Source organism: Asterias amurensis, chromosome 11 (genome assembly GCF_032118995.1).
Source record: "Asterias amurensis chromosome 11, ASM3211899v1".
In the NCBI taxonomy this organism is placed as follows: Eukaryota; Metazoa; Echinodermata; class Asteroidea; order Forcipulatida; family Asteriidae; genus Asterias; species Asterias amurensis.
In genome coordinates, this window is record NC_092658.1 from 20,097,161 (window position 1) to 20,120,235 (window position 23,075).

A 23,075-nucleotide genomic window follows, 5' to 3' on the forward strand; every position below is an offset into this window, starting at 1 on the left:
TCATCTTGTCTCTGCTGGGTTGACTGCCGAATACTTCAATGATATCACTCCAAGTACCTCAGAAAGACTTCTCTTGAAATATTATTCCATGAAACGCTTTACTCTTTGAGAAAGCATTAGAGGAACACGTTGCCTTGGATCGGACGAGTTGGTCAAAACAAAAGCGTTTGTAACCGTTTTGTATATAATGCATATGGTTTGAAAGATGTTTTAAAAGTAGAATACAATGATCCACACAAGTTTCTCCGAAATTGCGTGGTTTTCCTTCTACTGTGCGAACTAACACGGTCGGCCATTTATGGGAGTCAAAATTTTGACCCCCATAAATGGCCGACGTGTTAGTCGACGAGGTAAAAGGAAAACCACGCAATATCGAGGCATGTTTGTGTGGATCATTGTATTCTACTTTAACAAAATCTTTCTACCCATATGCATTTTATAAAAAACGGTTACAAACGCTTTTCAAAGACCAACTCGACCGATCCAAGGCAACGTGTTCCTTTAAAACAATATCAATTCTCGATAGCTAGAATTACGGATTTATTTTAAACACATGTCATGACACGGCGAAACGTGCGGAAACAAGAGTGGGTTTTCCAGTTATTTTCTCCCGACTCCGATGACCGATTGAGCCTAAATTTTCACAGGTTTGTTATTTGATATATAAGTTGTGATACACGAAGTGTTGGACTTGGACAATACTGTTTACAAAAAGTGTCCAATGGCTTTAAAGGCACTGGACACCGTGGTAATCAGTGTTAGCATAAAAACTTACTTGTTAACACATTGCGAGAAACGGCTCCCTCCGAAGTAACGTATAGTTTTCGAGAAAGAAGTAATTTTCCACTAAAACAACATTTTAATTTGATTTCGAGACATCAGATTTAGATTTTGAGGTCTCGAAATAAAGCATCTGAAAGCACACAACTTCGTGTGACAAGGGTGTTTTTTCTTCCATTATTATCTCGAAACTTCGACGACTAATTAAGGTTTGTTTTTATGCATATGTTGGTCTTTGACAATTACCAAAGGTGTCCAGTGTCTTTAATCGCAATGAGAGCTCCTTAACCTGCAAGTAGAGGCCCATAAACAAAATACTCCATTAGAAAAAAATGTAGGCTTCTAATCCTAAGTTCCCCAAGACAGAAACGCAGAAAGACGAGATGGTGGTAGATAAGCAGTGTAATGCCCCATTTGAGAAGTCACGTCAGCGAGTTGCACCCGGTTCACCTCACTGGGTTCCCCGGTGGCCTCTTGAAACACTTTCCCCTTCTCTCACTCTCTTTCTCTCTCTCTTCTAGAAGGAAATGGTTTTATATCTGGAGGCGGTTTTGTTGGTTGGCAGGTAAGGAAGCTGCCTTCATTAGTGCGGATTGATCTATCCCTGAGTGGAAAGCTATATAGGTTGTTGGGACTATATGGATCGAGGTACTGATCTTTTATTGCGGAATGACAAGGGATCCGAGAAGATTTCGGGCGGTTTTTGGCGCGTTCGCGATGATGGAACAAAGTGACGAAACTTGGCTGTTGACATCTGCCAGTTTTGACATGCTCCGGTGAAACCAAATTTAGTGTGTCATGTACCAACTGATTACAAAATAAACATTCAACTTTTTCAAAACTGACTCAAAGGTATACATGAACGTATGAGACGAGTTTGTTCTGCGTGCGTTTTGCAACGAATGCTGCGATCAGATGTGAGTTTGTCATAATAATACGAAATCTCTATAATAAAAAAAAATGTAAGATATTCTTGTGTTCTTCCATTGTGCTGTGTACATATTGTGCCGGCAAGAACTCCGGGCTCTGTGGCTATAAGTTTTTAAAATGTGAAGTCAAATGTTACATGGTCTAAATTACTCAAAAAAGTAAAGGCGTTTTAGGCCTTAGTCGTATAGTGCCTGAATATAAATGTCATTCTTTGTGAGAAATTAGACATTGAACTTTGGAGGTGGGGCCTCCAGCAAACCCCCCTCCCATCCATTGGGTTATTCGCAACCTCTACCCTTTTCGTTTGAGGTGTGCATGCGGGTGCGAGCACATAATGAAGGACCTCTGAGCCTTGTCGCTCATGTCTTTTCCTATTGGTTCATAAGGCATTCATGGGAACGAGGTTGAATTTTCATTGTTTTGCTCCTATCGGCTGCACAGAGACTCCTATGTGAGAATTTAAATCAAGTATAATGTGAAATACGAAGAATCTAGTTTGTGGCAGGTTGTCCTCGTGTCAGTTCAAAAATAAACCACCAGTAATAAACCACCAAGGTACCCCCCACCCCCTCGAAATTAAACTTTTCTTGGGGACAATAAACAAACAAGTGTTCTGAAGGGGGGAAAAAGAAGAAAAAAATAAAACGAGGTTTTCCAAGTTGTCAAAAAAAATTCCAGACACTTCTTTTGACAATGCTCTTTCATATTAAATTGAATGAGATTTTCACTTTATAAATACCTCTGCCCCTCGTAAAATATACCCTGGCACCAGTGTGGTTAGCACCACAAATTGCTCTATTGTACCTGACCATGTTTTTCCAGGGAAGGTAGCAATAATTTAGGGATTTTATTTTCTTTAAATGAGCAGTTCTTTGAAATGTTGTAAATCTCTAAATTAAAAACACGTATTGTAATTGGGCTCCAACCGTTTAATTGTGTTGCAATCTTGATAACTTTGTGCACGCTTCGTGTAACATTCCTGTCTTGTCAGTAAGTATAACTGTCACAGGTGCAGACCTTTTGGTTTGCACCACCAAAAAGTTGTTTAAAAAAGGTTTATATAAACAGTTTTAATCCCTTAGTAAACATAATTGAAAATAAAGTGGTTAAAGTAGTAGATGGTCATCGATCACCCAGCCCACTGATTGTTAAAACCTGGACTCACCAAACTCTCTAAGCTCCACAAATTTGTCAGATTTTTCCTCTCTTAATGGTGGATTGATGCATAACGACATTTCTGTATAATCTTGAAGCAATTTGTGTGCCCGTTATTAATTACGCGCCTGTGTTTGGTGAAATAATGCAGATCCCAGGTCATGCGCACGGTTGCCTCTAAGGCATTGGACTGTGGGTCCTGCCTCCCTCCTCCTGCCCTATCATTTCACTTCCATTTTCTTGGGGTCAACTGGGGTCAACATAGCGAGTTGTTGGATATGGCGGAGGAATTGGCTGTAAATTAAAGGGTACATGTGGTGTTGAGCAGCAATGGAGAAGCAGTAAGAGTCATTTCACTTACACCTTTCCATCATCCATGCTTACACTATGAAGGAACTCCATAGTGTAAGTGAATGAGATATTATAATTATTTTGTGATATTGTCTATGTTTGTTTGTTTGTTTGTTTGTTTGTTTGTTTGTTTGTTTGTTTGTTTGTTTGTTTGTTTAGATGATCTTCCCATCAAGGGAACTCAGCAAACTCACGCAAGGGGAAATAACCAAGCTGGCAACAGCCAATCTCTCTCATACAAACATTGGTGTTGGAATAATGTTCACAACTGGTAATGGGGCTCCGTAAGAATGTAAGAAAAAGGTTACAATCGAGAACACCACTTAGGTTGGTTTGTATGTTGCAGACCTCGGTACTGTTTTAGTCACCATGTTAATGATGTGCTTTAAAATAATCTTTGAGCGAGTTCAATGTTTGTGTATGCATTCTTCTGAACTGAAGACGACCAGGTAGAAACGTCTAGACACGAGCCGGCTCTCACTCAGAGCCACCATTACCCCTTCAAAGCAGATCTATGTCATAATAGTGTCACCCTGAGTTGTTCTTGTTTTATTCAACCACACCATCTGGTGTTCAGACGACACTCCCTACAATTTATACCATTAGTACCAACATAGGCGCTGTAAAGTATTCAGTCCCTCTAATCACCAAATCACTAAAACTGAAACACGCAATGTTTTCTTGAAAAAGGTTTCCCTTAAAGGGAAGGTATACGTTTGGTAATTGTCAAAGACCAGTGTCCTCCCTTGGTGTATCCCATCATAAGCATAAAATAACAAGCCTGTGAAACTTTGAGTTCAATTGGTCATCGGAGTTGCGAGAAAATGAAGTCTTTTATTATTTTAGTGAGAAATTACTTCCTTCTCAAAAACTACGTTACTTCACAAGGAGTCGTTTCCCACAATGTTTTATACTATCAACAGCTCCCCAATGCTCGTTACCAAGTAAGTTTTTAAGTTAATATTTGTTTTGAGTAATTACCAAACGTGTACTTTCCCTTTAAAGCCAGATCTTTTTAATGTACAGGCCAGCCAGGCCAAATTTGTTACGACCAACCTTCCAAAATAGTTGAATAGTGTTGATTACCGGTTCATACTCTGTCGAACTTGCTAAATTGATCTGGTACCTTTGGTCCAAGGTCTGGTCTCCTGTGGTAAAGGTGGTCTGCGAATGTTAAAACCTCAAAAACCAAGTCACATGGGGTCACGTCCCCAACGTGTCTGTGCATAAAGGCCTGGGAAGGTGTGCCATCTGGAATCAAACTCATAAATATGTCTGCGTAAGATCTTCCAGATTTTTACTTTCATTTTCAGGTGGATTGTTCCAGTCAGAAACTTGTTTGGTTTTTTCAATGAAGTAGGGAATACGGGGTGTCTAATTACCTGTTATTCTTGACTCCTTAATTGAAGCTATACAGGATTCGTACGTATAAGGATAAAAAAAACACTATTGTTTAATTTTTAGTCTGTAAAGCTTATACTGATTATGAAGTTTTTATTAGAGTATTGTACCTGAAACCTTAAAAATGATTTCACAGTTGATAAACCAAAATTAAGGAAAGTGGGTTTGCATGCTCGAACTCATGCATGGTTTTTCACCTTTTTCTATGAACACAGGATTATTAGGCCTAATGGTTATATCACACAAAACCTGAACCTTATCTAAACAAAAACACTAAAAAAAAAACACAGCTCTAATCCTGTAAAGTAATGTTTATCAGTGTTGGTTGTTTTTGAATCATCATTGCTTTCTTTTTTGACACAGTTAAAATATTGACACGATTTAGTTTTTGATGCAACACCCCCTCAAAATATTGCACTGACCTGGATATAGAAAGAAATGTTTTAACGAGCTGCAAATTTGATTTAAAGAAACAAACAAAAAACAAGGTATAGACAAATATTAAGCCTTGATGACAAATCAAGTCAATGAATAGCGCAATACATTACATCATCCTTTATCACAGATTGTGCTTTGTTCCATTTTTGTTTATCAGAAATTGAAATCTTATTGGTTTGAAGAATTTTTTCCAGGGTGTTTAGTCAAACTTTTCAACTTCATTAATCTCATACGAGACTGCATTTTTCAATGGAGTCTGGCGTCCTATTTTTACATAACACAAAATGAATTCACAAATTTGAGAAAAACAGATCGACCACAGGAATGCATTGTATTTGTATTTCTTATCAAACCATATTATCAAACAAAGTATGGCTTTTACGATATCCCCCTCCCCCCTTCAATAAACAAACAGAGCTGTGTTTTTTGTTTGTGTTCAAAATAACTTCACAATTATTAAACAGTTTCTCGTATAATAACTGATCATACGCACTTAGGTGTTGACAAAGTGCCATGTTGCTGTAAAAATGTATATTGTTGATCAATTATTGAGTTACAATTGTGGGTAATATTGTGGTGAACATGAATTGTAACATATAGGCCCAAGCAATTAACTTTCTTAACACATAATCTGTAAAAGCCATGATATGGAACTACATTCTTTGATTTGAAATGGAAAGATTTTGGTTTGGGACAGAAGTGGTTTTTGAGGCCGTTTTGTGTCACTTTTGAGATAAGAAGATGGCTTTGTTACAATTAAATATTTAAAGAATGTTGTTTTGGTTGAAATAGGCCCGGCGTTGAGATTGGATATATGTGGCACTGCCTTTCACCTCTGTGGACTTCGGTTCGAGTCCTGCTCTTTGGACCAGAGCTTTGCATAATGGGATGGGTTTTCAGCCACACCCTGTGTGATGGTGTGGTGTCTCTCCCCCCCGCCCCCATATTTTAAACTTATATGCCTTGCAATTTGCATTATATATGTTTCCTAGAGCCCAATGGCTACACACCCTTTTAATAAATCTGGGTCACAAGTTGACCCGGATCCGGGTCCCGTTGGTCCTGACCCATTCATGGGTAAGTATCACCCGGAATCTGTGTACAAATCTGTGTATAAATCTGTGTACAGAATAAAAAACGGGTCAGACTGAAGTAGAATTCGAGTTAAAATCTCATTTTCTAACCATTTTCCAGGTCAGCCTGACCCAGAAATGGGTCAGGCTTCGTGGAACCCGTAATCTGGGTCAATTGTTATCTTTTTAATAGAGTATACCTCACAGTTCAAAGCACTTTTGAAGCTTCCTTGTTTTATTACCAGAAAGTTGCAGTAAAATAATATTTTTGTGTCTTCAGACTTTCGGTTTGAAATTTTAAACAGCCGCAGAATTTGTTTTTGTTTTGAGCTGGAATAGACGATATAAAAAATGCCAAAGCAAAGAAACACCCCATTACCTTCCATGCGTGGCACCCACTTTCATCTTCGGTATAGCTGAAAAAAGGGTAACCAGTGCAGGTCTTTGTGCATGGTGGGGTTCGAAGTTAGTAGAACTTTAGTGTCATGTTTCTTTCTTGTATCACTTCATGCAAAAATGCTGACTCAAATTGTGTATAGCATTTTTAGCAACTAATCCCAGTGCAAAAATTACACTGACTATAAATATCATGGGGAGTGGAGTATTAGTCGATAAAAATCTACCTATAAAGAAAGGGAATATTTTTACCCTAACTCCCTGTGAATAGACTCTGAAATCAAATCCCGATTTGCTCCCTGCCGCCAGAAATCTCTGCCTTTTCTCTCTGCCTTTCTAATCCCCATCCCACTGTGACCTTGGCTACCATAATTTCAGTCAGTCGAATCGGCTTTTGCTTAAAATTCAAAGCATGGCCGCAGAGACCACACTTTCCCCACAGATTCAATTCTTTCCATTCATCAGATAATTATTGTTAAGTAAAAGCTTTAAGTTGACGACAATAGACGGTAACCCTCGGCCATTATGCTGTACCTCTGTCGAACTGGCATAAATTCTGAAGGGGGTTTTAGTGGGTTTGTGTGCATGCAGTTTTACTACAAAGAGAAGAGAAGAAAAAACTATCTGTGCCTCAGGGCCAAACTAAAGGAGTCCAGAAAGTTACGGCTTTCAGTTGTAACCCTCTCAAAGTGCAAACACTGTTTCATTACATGTATCGTCGTGTACTTGTAGAGTTGTAGAGTCGTGCAGTGGGTGTGGGTACTACTGTAATATTACAATAGAATCTGTGGACAAAGCTCGAATAGGAAAAAATATTGATCTGTCAGATATAGAAATGAATTGCCCTGTGGTTTCTTTCGGGTTTCAAACGCCAATTTCCGGCTTTTCCATCTGTAAATCCTTTATGTATTTTTTTTTTTTTTCAATTTCATTCAAGTGAGACGTCGATAAATTTATTTTTAAAAAACAAGTTTTAACAGTTGTCAAAATCACATCCTCAAAATAATTCTGCGGTTGTACCCTCCAAAGTCATTTGTCTAATGTGAAAGTTATACAATCGTACATCGCATTGCAAGGGCGTTTTGGGTCATCTTGGAGCCTGTTTCATTCCGAAACACGCATAATTATTTGCTATGCACGATTTTTGTTCGCTAAGCTCAAAGGTGCGACGAACGAATTGTTATCGTGGTTAGTACTGATTTCTGCTTAGCAAATAAATTTTACCAAGTTAATATAATCATATTCAGCTCTGTGTGATACACACGGCCCATTTCCACAGAGCTGCAGAGCACATAATCCCAAAATAAGGTTACCAGCCAAATGACCATATCACACGCACCGTTTGGGACTGGTATGCTGCTTATTTTCGCTAAGCGGGAAATTATTAAGCAATATTTCCTGCGCAGCTCTATGAAATTTGGCCCATCAGTAACGATTAGTACCGGTATAGCATCGCTCATTGAACGAGAGTCCCAAGACTAATATATTGCACGTAGACCCAACCCACATCTAGCCGCCAAGCTAGCCTTTCTGTGTTTTGTTAAACCACAATGTTTTCCCGTGGTCTGACCGAAAAAGAGGGTGAATTTGGAGTGGATGGTGAATAATAATTCTACACCGCTATGACCCCCAGGGCCTGTCATAAGCTGTCAGTATTTTCCAGCCAGTAATTGTAGCTTTTAATCTGTTCATAATCACCCCCAAAATATTGACCCTCTGGGCCGTCCAAAGGCCATGCTATTATGGATTCGTTCCTCAACTCCAGTTTCTTTGTTTGGAGGGACTGAATTATTATTGCTCAAATATGAAATTCATAATTTCTCTCTGATGGGCCAATAGATTAGGGCATATTATCCGGATGACGTAAGTATATTCATTTATTTTATCTTGAACTGTATATCATGTACCAGATTTCAACGTCGTCGTTACTCGTTTATAAAATTGTCTCTCTCACAAAGTAATTTTCAGTTTTTCATATTTTAATTTCAGAGTTTCAGAGTTAATGGATACAATGTGAAGTGCATGGAGAACAGGTAAGATCTCAAGGGGGTAGGGGGGGGGGGGGGGGTGGGGCGGGTGAAGTAAACCCAGTCTGTATTTTTTTAGGGGGTGGGGCATGGGGGACAAACATATAATTTGGGGCTATGTTATCAAACCATTCATCCCCCCCCCCGCCCCCCCAGACTTCTATTGGGGGAGGGGGGCTCTACAACCCCACCTCTGCCCCCCTGGTTATGACGCTGCATGTTGGGAAGCCTGTTGAAAGAATGGAAACTTATGTGCAGTAAATATGATCTTGATGATGAAACCAAAGTGTCAATAAATATTCAGAGGATGCATGTATCGTGGTGTGACGTCCATGAGTGAATACAATTTTCACAATTGATTCTCTCTGATTATTAAAAAGAAATTAAAAAAGACTATTTACTATGATTTGAAGACCAGAAAGTTGGTTACAGTTGATTACAGTTTATGTAGCCCTCACCTTGAAGTGGCCGCCCGGCCTTGTGATGTTGGGCGATTTCTCAATAAAATAATGTTTATTATGTTACTAGGTAATTTATATATATTGGTATATGTTGTGGAAAGACCCTGTGGAGTTTGTATTTTTTGAAATTTACCAAAGTTTACTTTGGCATTGAATTTAATATCAATTGAGTGATTGATATGAAATTGTTGGCTTCGTACACAAAACCATCTCGCTTAAAAAGGACTTAAACACCATTTGGAATTATCATTGTCCATTGATATAAAAAGGACAGGGTTGCATGAACATCGATGAATATGTGACCTGCAACTTGCACCTTTCCAATCGTACAAGATGAAAGGACTATTAAATATTGCTTTTTCAATTCAATATTGCTTTTTCAATTCAAGCATGACAGGTCATCAATTGTTGATTTGGATTTGGGTTTTTGTTGCATGTCAGTAAATCGTGTGGACTGGAACGGTGATGTTTTTGTTCGGTTTCACTCATCTGTTTAACAGTTACAATAGTAAATGCAGGCAGCCTTCTTTTTCTGTTGTCACTCGCATTCGCTTAATGTAAGACCTGATATGACTCATATTCCTGGGGTGACTTCTATTTATTTATATCGATTGATATAGATTTTAATATAATTATTTAAATCGATTTGGATTTGGTTTGTTGTTGTAGTAAATCGTGTGAAGGTGAACGGTGAATTGTTTCAGTTTCACCGATCTGATAGTTACAACACTAACTGCACCCTTTACGTGTCAACTCGCATTCGGTAAATGAGTTAAAGGGCCTTAAATGACTACAAAAAATATTGGGTTGACTTCCATTTACTTTTTTTAGAATCAACTATTTTCCCCTTAGTGGCTTTTATTAAACGGTTGTGGTATTTTACTATATACAATTGGTTTGCTATTAAATGGTTGATTTCATGTAGGCTTACTTTAACTTTACTTTTGATTTGTTTCTGCTTGTTCGACCCTCACCCTGTTGCTGTTGGTTTATGTCGGCTAAAACATTACATTGATGTAAAATGGGTTTTGCTGATCTTTTAAATCCTGTATAAGCTGTATGTTGCAGTATGGATAAATCTAACTTAATGGCATATTATGGAAGCTATTACAGTACACTTTAAAAACTCCCGGGTCAGAAATTGACCTTGTTCCGTGTCCAAGAGGGCCCGACCCGTATCTGGGTCAACGTGACCCTGAATCCGAGCTGAACATCAAATTTGTAAAAAAACCGTTCTTGAGTCAGCCTGCAGTTCATGCAGTTGGCAAAGTCATATTGAGTAAGCATGGAATAAGTACTATCCTTTTAGTTTAACTTCAAGAATCTGATGATGTGGATCCCTTTGTTTTGTTTTGTTTTGTTTTATTTTGTTATGTTTTGGTGGGTGTGGAAGAGGAGGGGGTGGTAATCGTCAGAGAAGGGTGTGCCGCGCTAGCTTCAAAGGCCTATAAGTTAGCAGTGGTATAAAGGAACCAATGTGGTGCAACTTCTTTGATGTCATTGGTTTGCCGGTCATTGGAAGACGAGACGAAAACAAAATATTCAGAAGAAATACTCGAGAAAAACACAGAGATGTCCGAGAAGAACCTTGCATGAAAAACCGCAGCTTGATCTTCGGAAGAAAAGGCAAAAGGCCATTCACCTGTGAATGATGGATGTCTATTGTGGTAGCTTCCTTTCCCATCTCTTGGCGATAGATAATCCCATTCAGTCCACTGTTCTTGTGGAGAATAGAGACTTCTGATAGAACCAAAGATGTAAAATAACAGTCAAAGATGAAGAACAGGGGAAAGTGAGTCAAACTATAGTGTAAGGAGAAAGCTTTGTATCCTTTTTATGGGAGTAGATTAAGAAGTTTTTGTCCTTTCTCTATAGTTTTGTTTGGTGACAATGCTGACTCCACAAAGGTGAGGGGAGATTTTGTCTGGATTGAAAAGACCGAAAGAGACCGACACTGTTGATGGGAAGTTGGGGAACAATTTGAAACCTTTGTAGTGAAGAAGCCGCAATAGCTACTTTGATTTGAGGGAAAATCTCTTTAGAATCTCACTGAAATCATGATCGAATCATGTTAGTGTAGATTTATCATTGGAAACTGATTAAAGTGTATGTTTATGGCAAGGCCGTTATTTTTATTGTTCAAACTAGTTATTGTTAGATTAATATCATATTACATTTCTGTTGTGAAACCAAGGATGCCTCAACTTCATCACTGGCTCACAAAGCCGGTGAAACCTGAAATCAAAGATGTATGTTGTGTGAACCAGAAACACTGGGGTTTTCCCCTACTCTTTAAGTCCCAGATAAGTGTTCCGGGTTCTTTTTGTTGTATGCGTGCACTGCCATACCAGCATTTCTTGGTGTAAAGATGACAGCGACTATGAAAAAGATTACTTTTGAGTTGAAATTATGTTTGCATCTTGTAAATGAAACAACCATGTTGATGACGTATGAATGTTTAAAAAACGTCTTTAATATTCAATACTCCTTTAAGATGATTCGTAAAATAAGAAGGAATTGATATTGTAGTCTTCTTCACACTAATGCATGGCTTCATCCATTTGAACCATGAACCATCTACTCAATCTGGGTGTGATTCAGCGTCTAACACTAAACTTAACTATCGATCAATGCGTATCCTTTAGGCAAAAGACGTTGGTTATAGATGTAATCTTGAGCACTTATCATGGGGAATTCTACTGACTAATGCGTCGTTCCACTCCGCAATCCTTTCTTGTATTCGGGAGTTCTCCTTCTTCTTCAGGATGCCACTTGGCTCTTTGCTCCCTGAAGCTACTGCTGATTCATCCTAGAATCGCATGCATGGTCACAAACTTATATATTGGATAAAGAGTGTATTCCAGATAAATGCTCTCGAACTGATTAAGATGTATGGTCGCCTTTTGGTTTGGGGAGTACATAATTTAGTCCAAACTTTGAAGAAACCTTTTCAAGCAGATTGCAAGACACTGCTCTAGAATTGCAAAGGTCGTCGGTTCGAACCCCATGATGCGTCTGTGATTTTGTCCACATAACTCTGGAAAGTACGAGTATACAGTACTTACACGCATCGTTGTATGGGTTAAACTAACAAAATTAATATCACTTCCGCATCTCGTTGTCATTATTTGTGAGGAAAACAGTGAATAACTGCTCATGTTTTCTCATGGGTTTTATGGACATTCATGTTGTGCTTATCTTCTTGATTTGGAATATCGAAATAAGAATCTGGTATGTTTGGTGGGAAGTATTGTAGCCGTGCACAATATCAAGGAGAAATATCGATGCTAAGCAGGACATGGTCCAAATTGTCTGCATCAAACAACACAATGTGTATGGACTCATGATGGCCCAGTGTTTGGATGACCATGTGTTTGCCAAGGACTTCAAATCTCTTTGCTCTTGTCAACAACCCAATGATTCGCAGTGTGTGAATATCAACAACTAACACACAATCCTTACCTCACCGTATGGACAATGTCTAAAAAAAGTTCTGGCAGCACAATACACTCTCGAGTCCCGCTCTTCAAATTTACATGACAAAAACCAGGTAAGGTAATCGGGGAATTCCCACCGGCCACTGACTGAAAATATCGCTTTAATTTGCGCCGGGCTCTCATGATGGCTCATGTTGATGATGATCAGTTGCAGTAGTATTTGTGTGCGTGTAACCGAGCAACATGGAAACTCAGACAAACCACAAAAAACCATTTGCTGAAAATGCCTATCATTTGTCACTAACATTCCATTGGAATGACTCTCCACACCGGAGGATCAAGTACACAACCTCTGTTGCTGCACTCCCCAACCCCCAACAACAAAAGCATTACTTCTCCTATTTAAATGATTACAGAGACAACCTGAAGTTTAACTTCACAGTGACCCTGGGAAATTATTTCACCTCTTGTGCGCACCAAAAGAGCAACTTACTTCTGCACCGGTGATCAGATTGTGCTATAAACGCGCTTAATTTTCGGGTGTTATTTTTTGTGGGTAATCATATTAATAGAATCGAGATTTTGACAGTTTTTTTTTCTTTTCTTCAAAATAAAGATTTCCAAGAAAGTTCTAGTCCTTTGTTGAGATTTTATAGGTCTAGCCCGGTTGTCTTAATTGTGTTGAGGGTTTTTGACCTCTGTTGTAACACCTCGATTCCCTGTACTTTTCCTTCACTTTTTGTAGGAGGCTGACCTGGCCATTGCTTTTTGGGTTTATTGTCATCGATGTTGTTCGGTTTGATTTTTGGCTTGTCAGCTGCTCTTGAAAAAAAACTAATGAGCAAATTCGTCTTCATTTTTGTAAAGAGTGTCGATCAGTTCCCTTAATTTCCATTGTCAAATATCTGATCCTTTTCATTTGGGGGTGTGGGACAAGCGTTGACAAGACAGGGGTGGTTGGGGTAGGCCCACTTTAAGGTGGGCGGGGGTACCGCTCCTGTCCCCCGCTGATTGCGCCACTACAATGTCCAGTTAAAACATAAAACCAATATTCTGTAACTGTTTAATAATACGCTAAAGCAAGTTACTCACAAGAACGAGTAACACAAAAGCAAAATTTGAAAACAAACCGATTACATAACTATGCTCTTGTTTAAAGGGTCTATGTAACTTTTGTAAGGACAAAAACACAATGTCCACAGATTTACACTAAACTCACACAGTTTGAAGATAATGATAGTAGAAAGCTTCCCTGAAAATATTACATGCTGAGGTGCTGTAGTTTTTTGGAAAAGAGTAAAACAATGTCACAAAAATAATTTTCGTCTCATAAGACGAAAATTATTTTAATCATTTACAAACGTATTTTCATGACATTGTTTTACTCATTTCTCAAAATTGACAGCACCTCAGTAAGTAATATTTGAAGGGAAGCTTTCCACTATCATTATCTTCAAACCCTGTAAGTTTAATGTAAATCTATGGACATTTTGAAAAGGTACCCAAATCCTTTAAATCTCACCCATCCCTTACCAAAGATGGTCCCCATAGTGTTGGGGTTCATGGACTCCCCCCCCCCCCCCCTCATCTAACCCCCTCCACACCTCGACCATTTCCCAACATAAACCACTACCAGGGTCAATGAAGTTATTTATCAAGACAGGCAGCTTTCACAATTATGATCAATTAAGTATGAACCAAAACAAACAATAATCGTGTTTTCAAGATTTATTTTATTTTTCGAACAAAATAATGAGACACTCTGTGTCCACACTGAAACTTAATTAAATACAAACATCTTTTTAAATAAAACGGGAATGTTAAATAAAAATTAAAAGTCATGAATTAATTTACAAACAATCTACAAAATTATAAAACATGTTGTTTGGTGGGGCTGCAAAGAAAATAACATCAAGGCACGAACAACCTTTGAGTCGAACTTCTTGTGGTCAAAGCTTGGACTTTCTTTTCTGTGGTTAAACCATGGAGGTAAAAAGACCAACTTCTTAAACCAACTTCTTAATGTTACTTCTCATCAAGCAAACACGTTAAGGTTAAAAACTATAATTGATATAATTTACATTGATTGAGGTTGACATTTAGAACATTTTCTCAGAAGAAATCAAACTACCTTGACCGGCTCCCAAAACTATTCGCCATTAAAAACAGGGTATTTTTCCCTAGTGGCTGATGAAACAGAAACTTCTCTCTGAAACACTCCTTTAAAATGTCTTATAAATACAACCCAGCTTGGTTTTGTTAAACTTAATTTTTTATGACTGTGGTGGGTAAATTGCATTTCCTTGGCTAAAACGAAGAGCTTCGGCCGATATTTATGATGCTAAGTGGTCTGGGCCACATGTTTAGTGTAAAAGGTATTATAGGTACTTGTAACACATCCGACCCCCAACCACTCCTGAACCTGTGTGGTCCCAGAATCAAAAATAGAGCCAGTTTTGGGGGTTGAAATACATCGAGGAACAAAACAAGATATTTCAAAACTCAGGGTGTGAAAAGATTTTTTATTTCTCCTTTAGGATGAGATCGACACGAGTTGTGTCTTCCTTTGCTTTGATGAATCATTTGTCACCTATGGGTCTGCACTTGAATTTATGGCCCGTTTGGTTTGGAGATGTGGAAGGAATTACAGTGTACACTAAAGGGATGAGTTTGCGGCTCAGAAAAGGAGTACCCTAAGAACCAGTTTGCGGCTAGAAAAGTGGTGTAGTGGTGACGAATATTTTTAAAGTCTCGATTTCTTTCTGGAGAACCGAGGGACGGAGCAGGAAATTGTAGAGAGTTGTGCTTCGGGGAAGGGAGAGGTCATGAAAAGCAGCTGTGCAGAATGTTTTCTGTTATCGTATATTATTACAATAAAAAAAAATCATAAAAATCCGTCGCATAGAATACATGTTGAGCCAGAAATTCGGATGCATTCAAATTTACTTTCATTTTTATCTCCATAGATATTTATTCCAATGAAGAACTGTTCTCAAATTTAAGAACCAAACTTAGCCCTCGAAGGCCATACAGATATATTGGGGGGTCAATTCCATACAGTCGCTAAGAACAGAGTATCGCTAAGCAGTTTAGCGTTTATACCAAACACGGGTTACTTCCCAAACTGTTGCATTATGAAGTCATGACTGGTTATCTGCCACAAACAGCTTAGCAAAATCTGCCTTATTAAAAATGTGGACCCTGATTATCTTAACTTTAAGTTATTAACTTCAAATTCAAACTTGTATTGTATACTATTAATTATTCTAACCACAAAAGGTGAGCAGTTATTATTATAATAATAATTAATCTCAAGCTATTTACATTTACAAAAAACCTTAACAAATGTACCAAAAATCAGTTTGATTCAAAATAACGTTTCTCTTTTTACAAAAATGGTAAAAAATGTTTACTTTTTACATGCGTGGAGGTTTTAATAATCATTGGTTCAAAGTGATCTCTATCAACCATCCCAATTTATTTTGTAAGAAAGTTAGTATAAAAAAAGTGAATACTTGATGAAAGTTATATTTAAAAAAACAAAACTCGTTTTTAACTGCGTTTAGAAAATTTGACAAATGACTGATAGAAGACATTGATATTTAGGTGACGATATTATGGAAGACAATATTTTCTTTCATAACCATTCGGTATGGTAAATTGAAGCAAAAAATGATATTAGAAACTTACAACGAAAATGAGTCCAGTCAGACTACCTTGGTTTTTAAAGAGATCAACAAAATATTTGACTTTGAAAGTGGTACCAGACTTTCGCAAATAGACATTAAAATAATATCCATTATGTAGGCCCTATACAGGATATTTAAAGAATGCTTGAAATACATATACTAGACATGTACCACTTTTGTAATGACAACTTCCATCGTCATTGTCATTGTGTATGCTTGAAACCATACAAAGATCAACTCGGTATAATACATATCAACTTAAATACAGTTTAACATCCCCCAAGTTTTGGTTGTAAAAAATTGCATAGATTCCTTTCAATTTGTGCTCTTTATTATTTGTAGTATGAAAAAAACACCCATCGCAAAAGAAGGCTGCCACCCAATGCTAAAAAAAACACCTGTTGACCCATGTATACCCATTCACCCTTAAACTCATAAAATGACTCGGCCCACATAACTTAATAAAATATGAAACTCTATTTACAAGGCAATTTTACATACACAGGACATTCTTTCCTTCATTCACACAATCTGACTTTATGGTTTAATATGACACGCACAGCGTGTTCAGCAATAACTTGTAACACAACAGAGAGTTCACCTTAAGTGTTCATCGACAGGCTGGCTACACAAAGTTCATTGATGGACCCCTTTCACCAGACACACAAAGTTAGTTGATGGGGCTTCCACCAGACACTCAAAGTTAGTTGATGGGGCTTCTTTTACATGATTTGTCTGTGGAATGGTCTTCCCAAGACCTGGCCTGATTCGGGTAGGTGTTCCACGTGCGGGCTTCTGGGAGGATGGATTGCGTACTCTCAACTGCGAGGTATGCTTGGTTTGGTGAAACCTGCTGTTGTGGGAACTGGTAGGAGGAGGGCATCGTAGTTGCAGACGGACTGTTGGGATTGTTTGCATAGTAGCCGATCTGGGCTGGTTGAGGCTGCTGAGGATAGTCATAAGTTTGACCGGTAGGCGACGGGTACTCAGCATAGTGAGGCTGCATACTGAAGTCGTAAGGCTGTACTTGGTTTGAGGAGGTAGGTGATGAGGAGAAGTGCTGCTGCTCGGGAGACAGGATTTCCTCCTCCAGCTTCATGGTGTTGGAGACCGAGACAGCGACGGGTATTGGGGGTATACCCTGCCGGTTGACCCACTGCTCTGATCGTGTGAGGTTCTGGCAACTGTTCATCATGGCGTACGTGTTGCAGTTGGCGGTTTGTTGCGCCTGTGGGCTCTGAGCGGAGCTTGCCACGAGGTAGTGGTCGAGGTCCTCGTTGATCAGGCCGTCCATATTGGCCATCATGTCGCTACTGAGATCTCGAACGTCCACACCAGCCAGGTCCATGGGTAGCTGCTGCTGTTGACGGTCACCGCCCTTCAGAAGCTGGATGTACTTCATGCGTTTCTGTGGCGGCTGGCCGTTCAGGCAGTCTGTGTCATTCTTGGGCGTGGTGGGTGGGGTAGGAGGACCATTCTGCTGGGGTGTGGCATGGACGGCGTACCTCTTGGAACCGTCGTCGCTGCTGGTGTCTCCCGGAGAGCGAGACCCCTTGCATAGCGTGGTGGAGTCGGTACTCAGAGGGCCCTTGCTGGGTTTGTTGTTGCTCTTGTTGCGACGTCGTGGCTGGTACTTGTAGTCGGGATGGTCCTTCTTGTGTTGCTGGCGAAGACGTTCTGCTTCTTCGATGAAGGGCTGTTTCTCTGGCTCTGACAACAGTCTACAGAAAGACAAATATAAAAGTAACTTGTTAGCTCTCAGTGTCATAATTATTTACAAAATACAGGTAATGTTGTGAGCAGAAAACCAAGCCAATTAAGTTTATTTTGTTTAAGTTGTCTCACCATGGTCTCGCTAAGTGAAGACGCAACTATAGCAAGGAAGGCACAGTGATCTAACAAAAGTTGAAACTTTTGAGAAAAATTTGCTGACTAACAACAGTAAATATCCATGACTTTACCTTTAGTTTTAAGCTCTAGTTAGAGTTCAATCATAGCTATGTTAAAGCTGCAATTTTATTAAATAATATCATAGTGCTTTGCAAATATGAAGTCTGTACTTTTCAAAAGTTCGCGACGCGATTGTCGATAGCTCAGTGATACATTGTCAGTTCCCTATAAAATCCATCATGCATGAGACCAAAACTAAAAACGAATCAAAAGCCTTTTACATTTTTTTGTCATCGATTATGGCAAACCCCGTCAGTTTAAATCATGAACAACTCCTTTCAATTTTCTATTGTGTGCTCGTGAAGAAGGCGGTCTTTTTGGCCATTCTTCGTGTTTTCTATGGCACCAGCGGTGTGACTGATGGGAAGCCTTGAGGATATGACTAGTTAGAGAATAGAATTCTCTCACTGGCTTTTTAAAGACGCCGCCTTTCATATTTCCTTGGTTGTTAAGTCATCGAGAGTGTTTGATTGGGAGTTGCTAACAATATCATGATAGAATGACTACCGTAGTTTTCTGTCTCCATTGTTGCCTTAAGTCAGAATTGAGTGCAACCTTTGAACGGGGGAGTAATGTTATGAAATAAACGCTGGAGAGAAACTTGATCAATGGGACGCGTGACATGGTCTTGACAATACACGTCAAATGTAATGCATGCGTGTTTTAAAGTTGTTATAAAGAGGCAGGTCATGTTAAGATTTTTGAATTCTGCACGTGTACACTGCTGAAGTCAAAGATCTCGAGCATTTTTTTAAATTTTTATATTTCCAGTTTGTCATATTGCAGAGTAATTTAATATTGAATATAACTATAAATACTGTAGGCCTAACTATTTGTTAAAAGACCATTTTGTTGAACCCACTTTCCTTAGTAAAACAAAATGCAAACAAAATTCAGCATTGTCTTTGTTCCCTGTACAACATAAACAGAGAATTCCACTAAAAGAAATGTGCAACAGAATAGAAATGCCGCCAAAGCATGCATGATAAAGCAGGGACACTCACCGACACAGAACTGAACTTAACAGGAACAAAGTGAGCACTCAAAAACCTTAACACAATTACGACTAGTCGGTGGGGATTTTGTCATACAGCTAAAAACTGCCATAAACAATGCACATGCGATCCGCTTCAATACCATCGCAAAGGGTTCAAAAGTTGAAAAGTTCGCCGCGTACAGTTTAAAAAGTTGCAGCACAATGGAAAATTTGAGGCTCTTAAAATTATCCAACCATGTCCACAAAGGACATAAAACAGTAAGTGTAATGTTTTGTGAATCGGTTGAGAAATCCATTGTGAACCTGGCGTAACCTCTGGATGACCGCAAGTTTCATGGTATTTAAAAAGGCGGTAATATTGAAAGCTGCCCTCGCAATGATTTTATGATACCGCAAGAAAAAGCAGTTTTCATTTTCCATTGTACACTAGTCTGAGACTAAAGAGCCAGGGTAGACACATACACAGTTATATAGAAATATAAAGTTGATATTCATTTATACAAAGTTGATATTCATTTTGATCAATGCAAGCATCACTGCTTTATCTTCCCTATTGTGCCATTGAGTGCTATGATGAGCTCCATGTTCCCAGCAATCAAGGTTTACACGTGCTGATTGAAATCAGTTTAAAAATTTCCCCAGCATATTTACAACGGTTCATTATTTATCAATTTTTTGAGATTCTGCGTTTCTGTGGTTCACCATAAAACAGCAAGTTTCTAATTGGCACATTTTAGTTGATAGACATTCTGAAATCAGTTAAAAATTGCCGTTACACATTTACAACATATCATCAGTTTTTAAAATTTCGCATTTTTGCGGTGTGGTCCACCATAAACAGCAAGTTTCAAATTGGCATATTACATTTTGATAAACTTTCTGAAATAGTGCACCAACGGTTGCGGTCAATACACCCACATTGTATTTGGCTGACAGTATACCTTGTTTATTGCAGTTTAGCTTCTAAATCATAAAAAGTCAGTACTCATGTTGTTTATTTAAAAATTGTGAAAGGAATGTTACAAAGTTGTCACCGCACATGTTTTTATACACACAGGTGTTCTGGAATGTTAGTATTACTATGAATTCACGATAATTAATTTATAGACAAGACCCTAGTGACACAGAACCACATAAATTCATTCTGAGTTACTCACTTCCACAATTTGCCAAGCGTCTTGCTGAGTTCGGCGTTGTGTAGGTGTGGGTGCTGGTCGGCAAGTTTCTTGCGGGCTGCTTGGGCCCACACCATGAAGGCATTCATCGGTCTCTTGATGTGGGGCTTGGCGTTGGGGTTACCGCTAACTCGGGTCGGCATCGGGACCAGGGACCAGTCGTAACCCTGGAGCACCCGGCTGACTGCATCGCGGATGGACGGCGAGAAACGGGGGTCCAACGCTGATGGTGTACCATCACCGTGGAGCGTGGTGTCTGAAGACTCCGAGCCGGACTCGCTGCAACCCGGGCTAACCGGTCCGTCACTTCCACGAGATAAAGGTCTCTCCATATCCGAAATCTGTACGCTCATGATGATGTCCTTGTGCATTAAATACTTGAGTAGTCACACAAAAACCTTCGGCAGTGTTACTCCGTGAATGATAACAATCGTTGTGACTCACGCTTGAGGGGCAACTCGGCTTTTATGAGGCGACGATGTTTAGTCACCGGCACTCCTCCAAACCACTTCAGCAGCCCCGTGTAATTCTCTCACCCACTTTTTTTCGTATATTTTGAATCGTTTATTGACATATAATTAAGGGAAGCCAAGACTTACGGCACTGTGCTATACCCCTTATGCCTCTCCACACACTACCCGTCTTGCAGACAGTGTGTACCTTTTAGGCCCCGCCCACAACGGGTTATGATTGGCCGGTCACAGAGAAGTGGTTTGTGATTGGTCGTGTGTTCCTGTGAACGTGATTTTCTTCACAGGGTCCGTGTAGCGGATTGCAATGCACGTGTGTTGGTTGTATTGGGGGCTTTCGTTCCGAAAGCCAAACTGTATGTTAGTTTTCAGAAGTGAACAATTTTTGTGCATAACTATAATAGTAATTTTTTTCCGTCTGTTTAATAGCACCGTCAGATTTGTTTTGTTCGAAGAGCAACTTATTTCAATATATGTCCAGCTCTCTCTAAAAAAAAGTAGCCAACTTAAAACACTGATCCCTAAACGTATATGTGAAAATTTCTTTAAAATTCACTGCCCCGTTTTCGAGTATATTAAATAGCTTTTGCCTTATATTAAATATTTTCATTGTACAACAGTCAATGTTTTGTTCACCGATTATTTCTTAGAAATGACGGAATTTCATGTGGAAATGGTTTTCATTAGACAATCCTTACCAAGCCAACTTTGTGTACCACTGACCTTTATCAAAAAAAATATTTAAAAAAAGATATAATTTTTGTAAAATTTAAAACCTGTATCGCATGTCTTTAACGCAGTAAACACCCAACATTCCTTGATAACTTGTGGACAGACTGTGGACACGCAATATTACTGCCTGCTTCCATCATATCTTATAAGAGATGTGTTTGCCACGCTCGACCAAGGAGATTTCCTAAGAAGCTTGATGATTCTGGCAGAATTTCTTTGAAGAGCGAAGACAAATATTGTCTGGAAATGAAGGAGGTCGAGTTGGTGTCTCCCTGATTGTACATTATTCTGGCTCCATTATCTGTTTTACAAATGGTAATATGTAGGTTAATGCTTTACAAGATGCACTAAAATAGATCAAAGAATTTTAATCTACAAGCTGTATGACCCACTAGAAATTGCGAGATAGCTATGACTTATCTCACCCATAAACAAATTGTTATTCGTGATGTTTTGTGAATAATTGTCGAAGTTGAAAACCCTTGCCAATTAACTTTAAAATTCGATACTGTTGGTTCTCTGAGATCATATCAGAAAACTACTATTCTTAGTAATAGTAATAACTACCATACGGGAATAATAAACTGGAGGGTTTTCCGGTTATTTCTTAAAGATGCTATGTCAGATTTTTTGCCCCAAACATTAAAAAATAGATTTGTTTGAGTGAATGGTATTTCAAAGAGTATCACCCGCTCTAACGAAAAAAAGTTTAACTTTTACTTTTAATGGTCAGGAATCATGACAAAAATTTAAAACGCATAAGAATTGGTCACGTGATATATTGTCGGGATCCCGACAAAAACTAATTTTGAGCACTTTATTTCACTGCTTCTAACAATTGGCGGACCTTTTCGAGCAATGGCTCAAATGAAAGCTTGTAACTTTCTCGACCCCCATCAACATACCTATTGAATTTTAAATCAAAATGTTTGGGTCAAATCGGCCAAAAATCTGACATTATAGCATCTTCAGATGATGCTATGCGTCTACCTCTAATTTCACTGGGATTTGGTAGTGAATGCATTGTGTCTGGGGGTTCTACTGTATTTTCGATGTCAATTGGCATTCTTTTTGACGTGCCACATCATCTTCAAAGTTCAGCCTTTCCCCCTATGTCAATCCAAACCCTGTGTGTCGTAAATATTAAAGAAATACTGCTACAGCTGTCGTTAAAACCTTACATAAATCGGCTTAGCAAAACAAAAACATATAGTTTGTCATATAAAATAGCTTAGCAGTATTGCGGGAACCAGTTGTAGACTGTGTGTGCGTCAAAGGAATTTTAGCTGTTTCTTTGCGTGTCTGGTGCTCTCTGCTAAGCATCATTGCATCATGCCCAGGACTCTCCCAAAACTCCCACGACCCAGTTTGGCTACCATTGACAGCTTGGGGATATATGAACAGCGAACCCCAAAGCATTACCTCATCCTATCAACATATGACGTCAGCGTGTAATAGTCCGGCAATGCATGGCGAATTACTCTACCACAATGATTACCATAAGAGCAATGACCAGCCTAGTTCTATGTATTTATTACACGTTAGCCATGCATCATTCGGCCCAAAGTGGTACACTTTTCTTGCCCATTTTGTTGCAAATTGCCTTGCTCATT

At 38.9% G+C, this 23,075-nt stretch overlaps 2 protein-coding genes across 2 annotated transcripts in view; one reads left to right on the top strand and one right to left on the bottom strand.

Moving 5' to 3' along the window:
• Positions 1–23,075, top strand: part of LOC139943960 (centromere protein P-like) — a 132,643-nt gene that overhangs the window by 48,107 nt on the left and 61,461 nt on the right. The window contains exon 3 of the mRNA XM_071940874.1: positions 8,514–8,557. The gene's annotated coding sequence lies outside the window, so the exon portion shown is untranslated. The remainder of the gene's footprint in view (positions 1–8,513; positions 8,558–23,075) is intronic.
• Positions 14,222–20,794, bottom strand: LOC139944592 (transcription factor Sox-9-B-like). The gene is made up of 2 exons (XM_071941646.1): positions 20,243–20,794; positions 14,222–17,859 (listed from the first exon to the last, which is right to left on the bottom strand). The coding sequence occupies exons 1-2, from the start codon at positions 20,629–20,631 to the stop codon at positions 16,842–16,844; spliced, it is 1,407 nt and encodes a 468-aa protein (XP_071797747.1). The 5' UTR covers positions 20,632–20,794; the 3' UTR covers positions 14,222–16,841.

Excerpts from the sequence above, each read along its gene's own strand:
- LOC139944592 (XM_071941646.1), bottom strand. The coding sequence starts at position 20,631 with ATGCACAAGGACATCATCATGAGCGTACAGATTTCGGATATGGAGAGA. Across the intron at positions 17,860-20,242 it reads ACGCTTGGCAAATTGTGGAA|ACTGTTGTCAGAGCCAGAGA; the intron begins GTGAGTAACTCA and ends GTCTTTCTGTAG.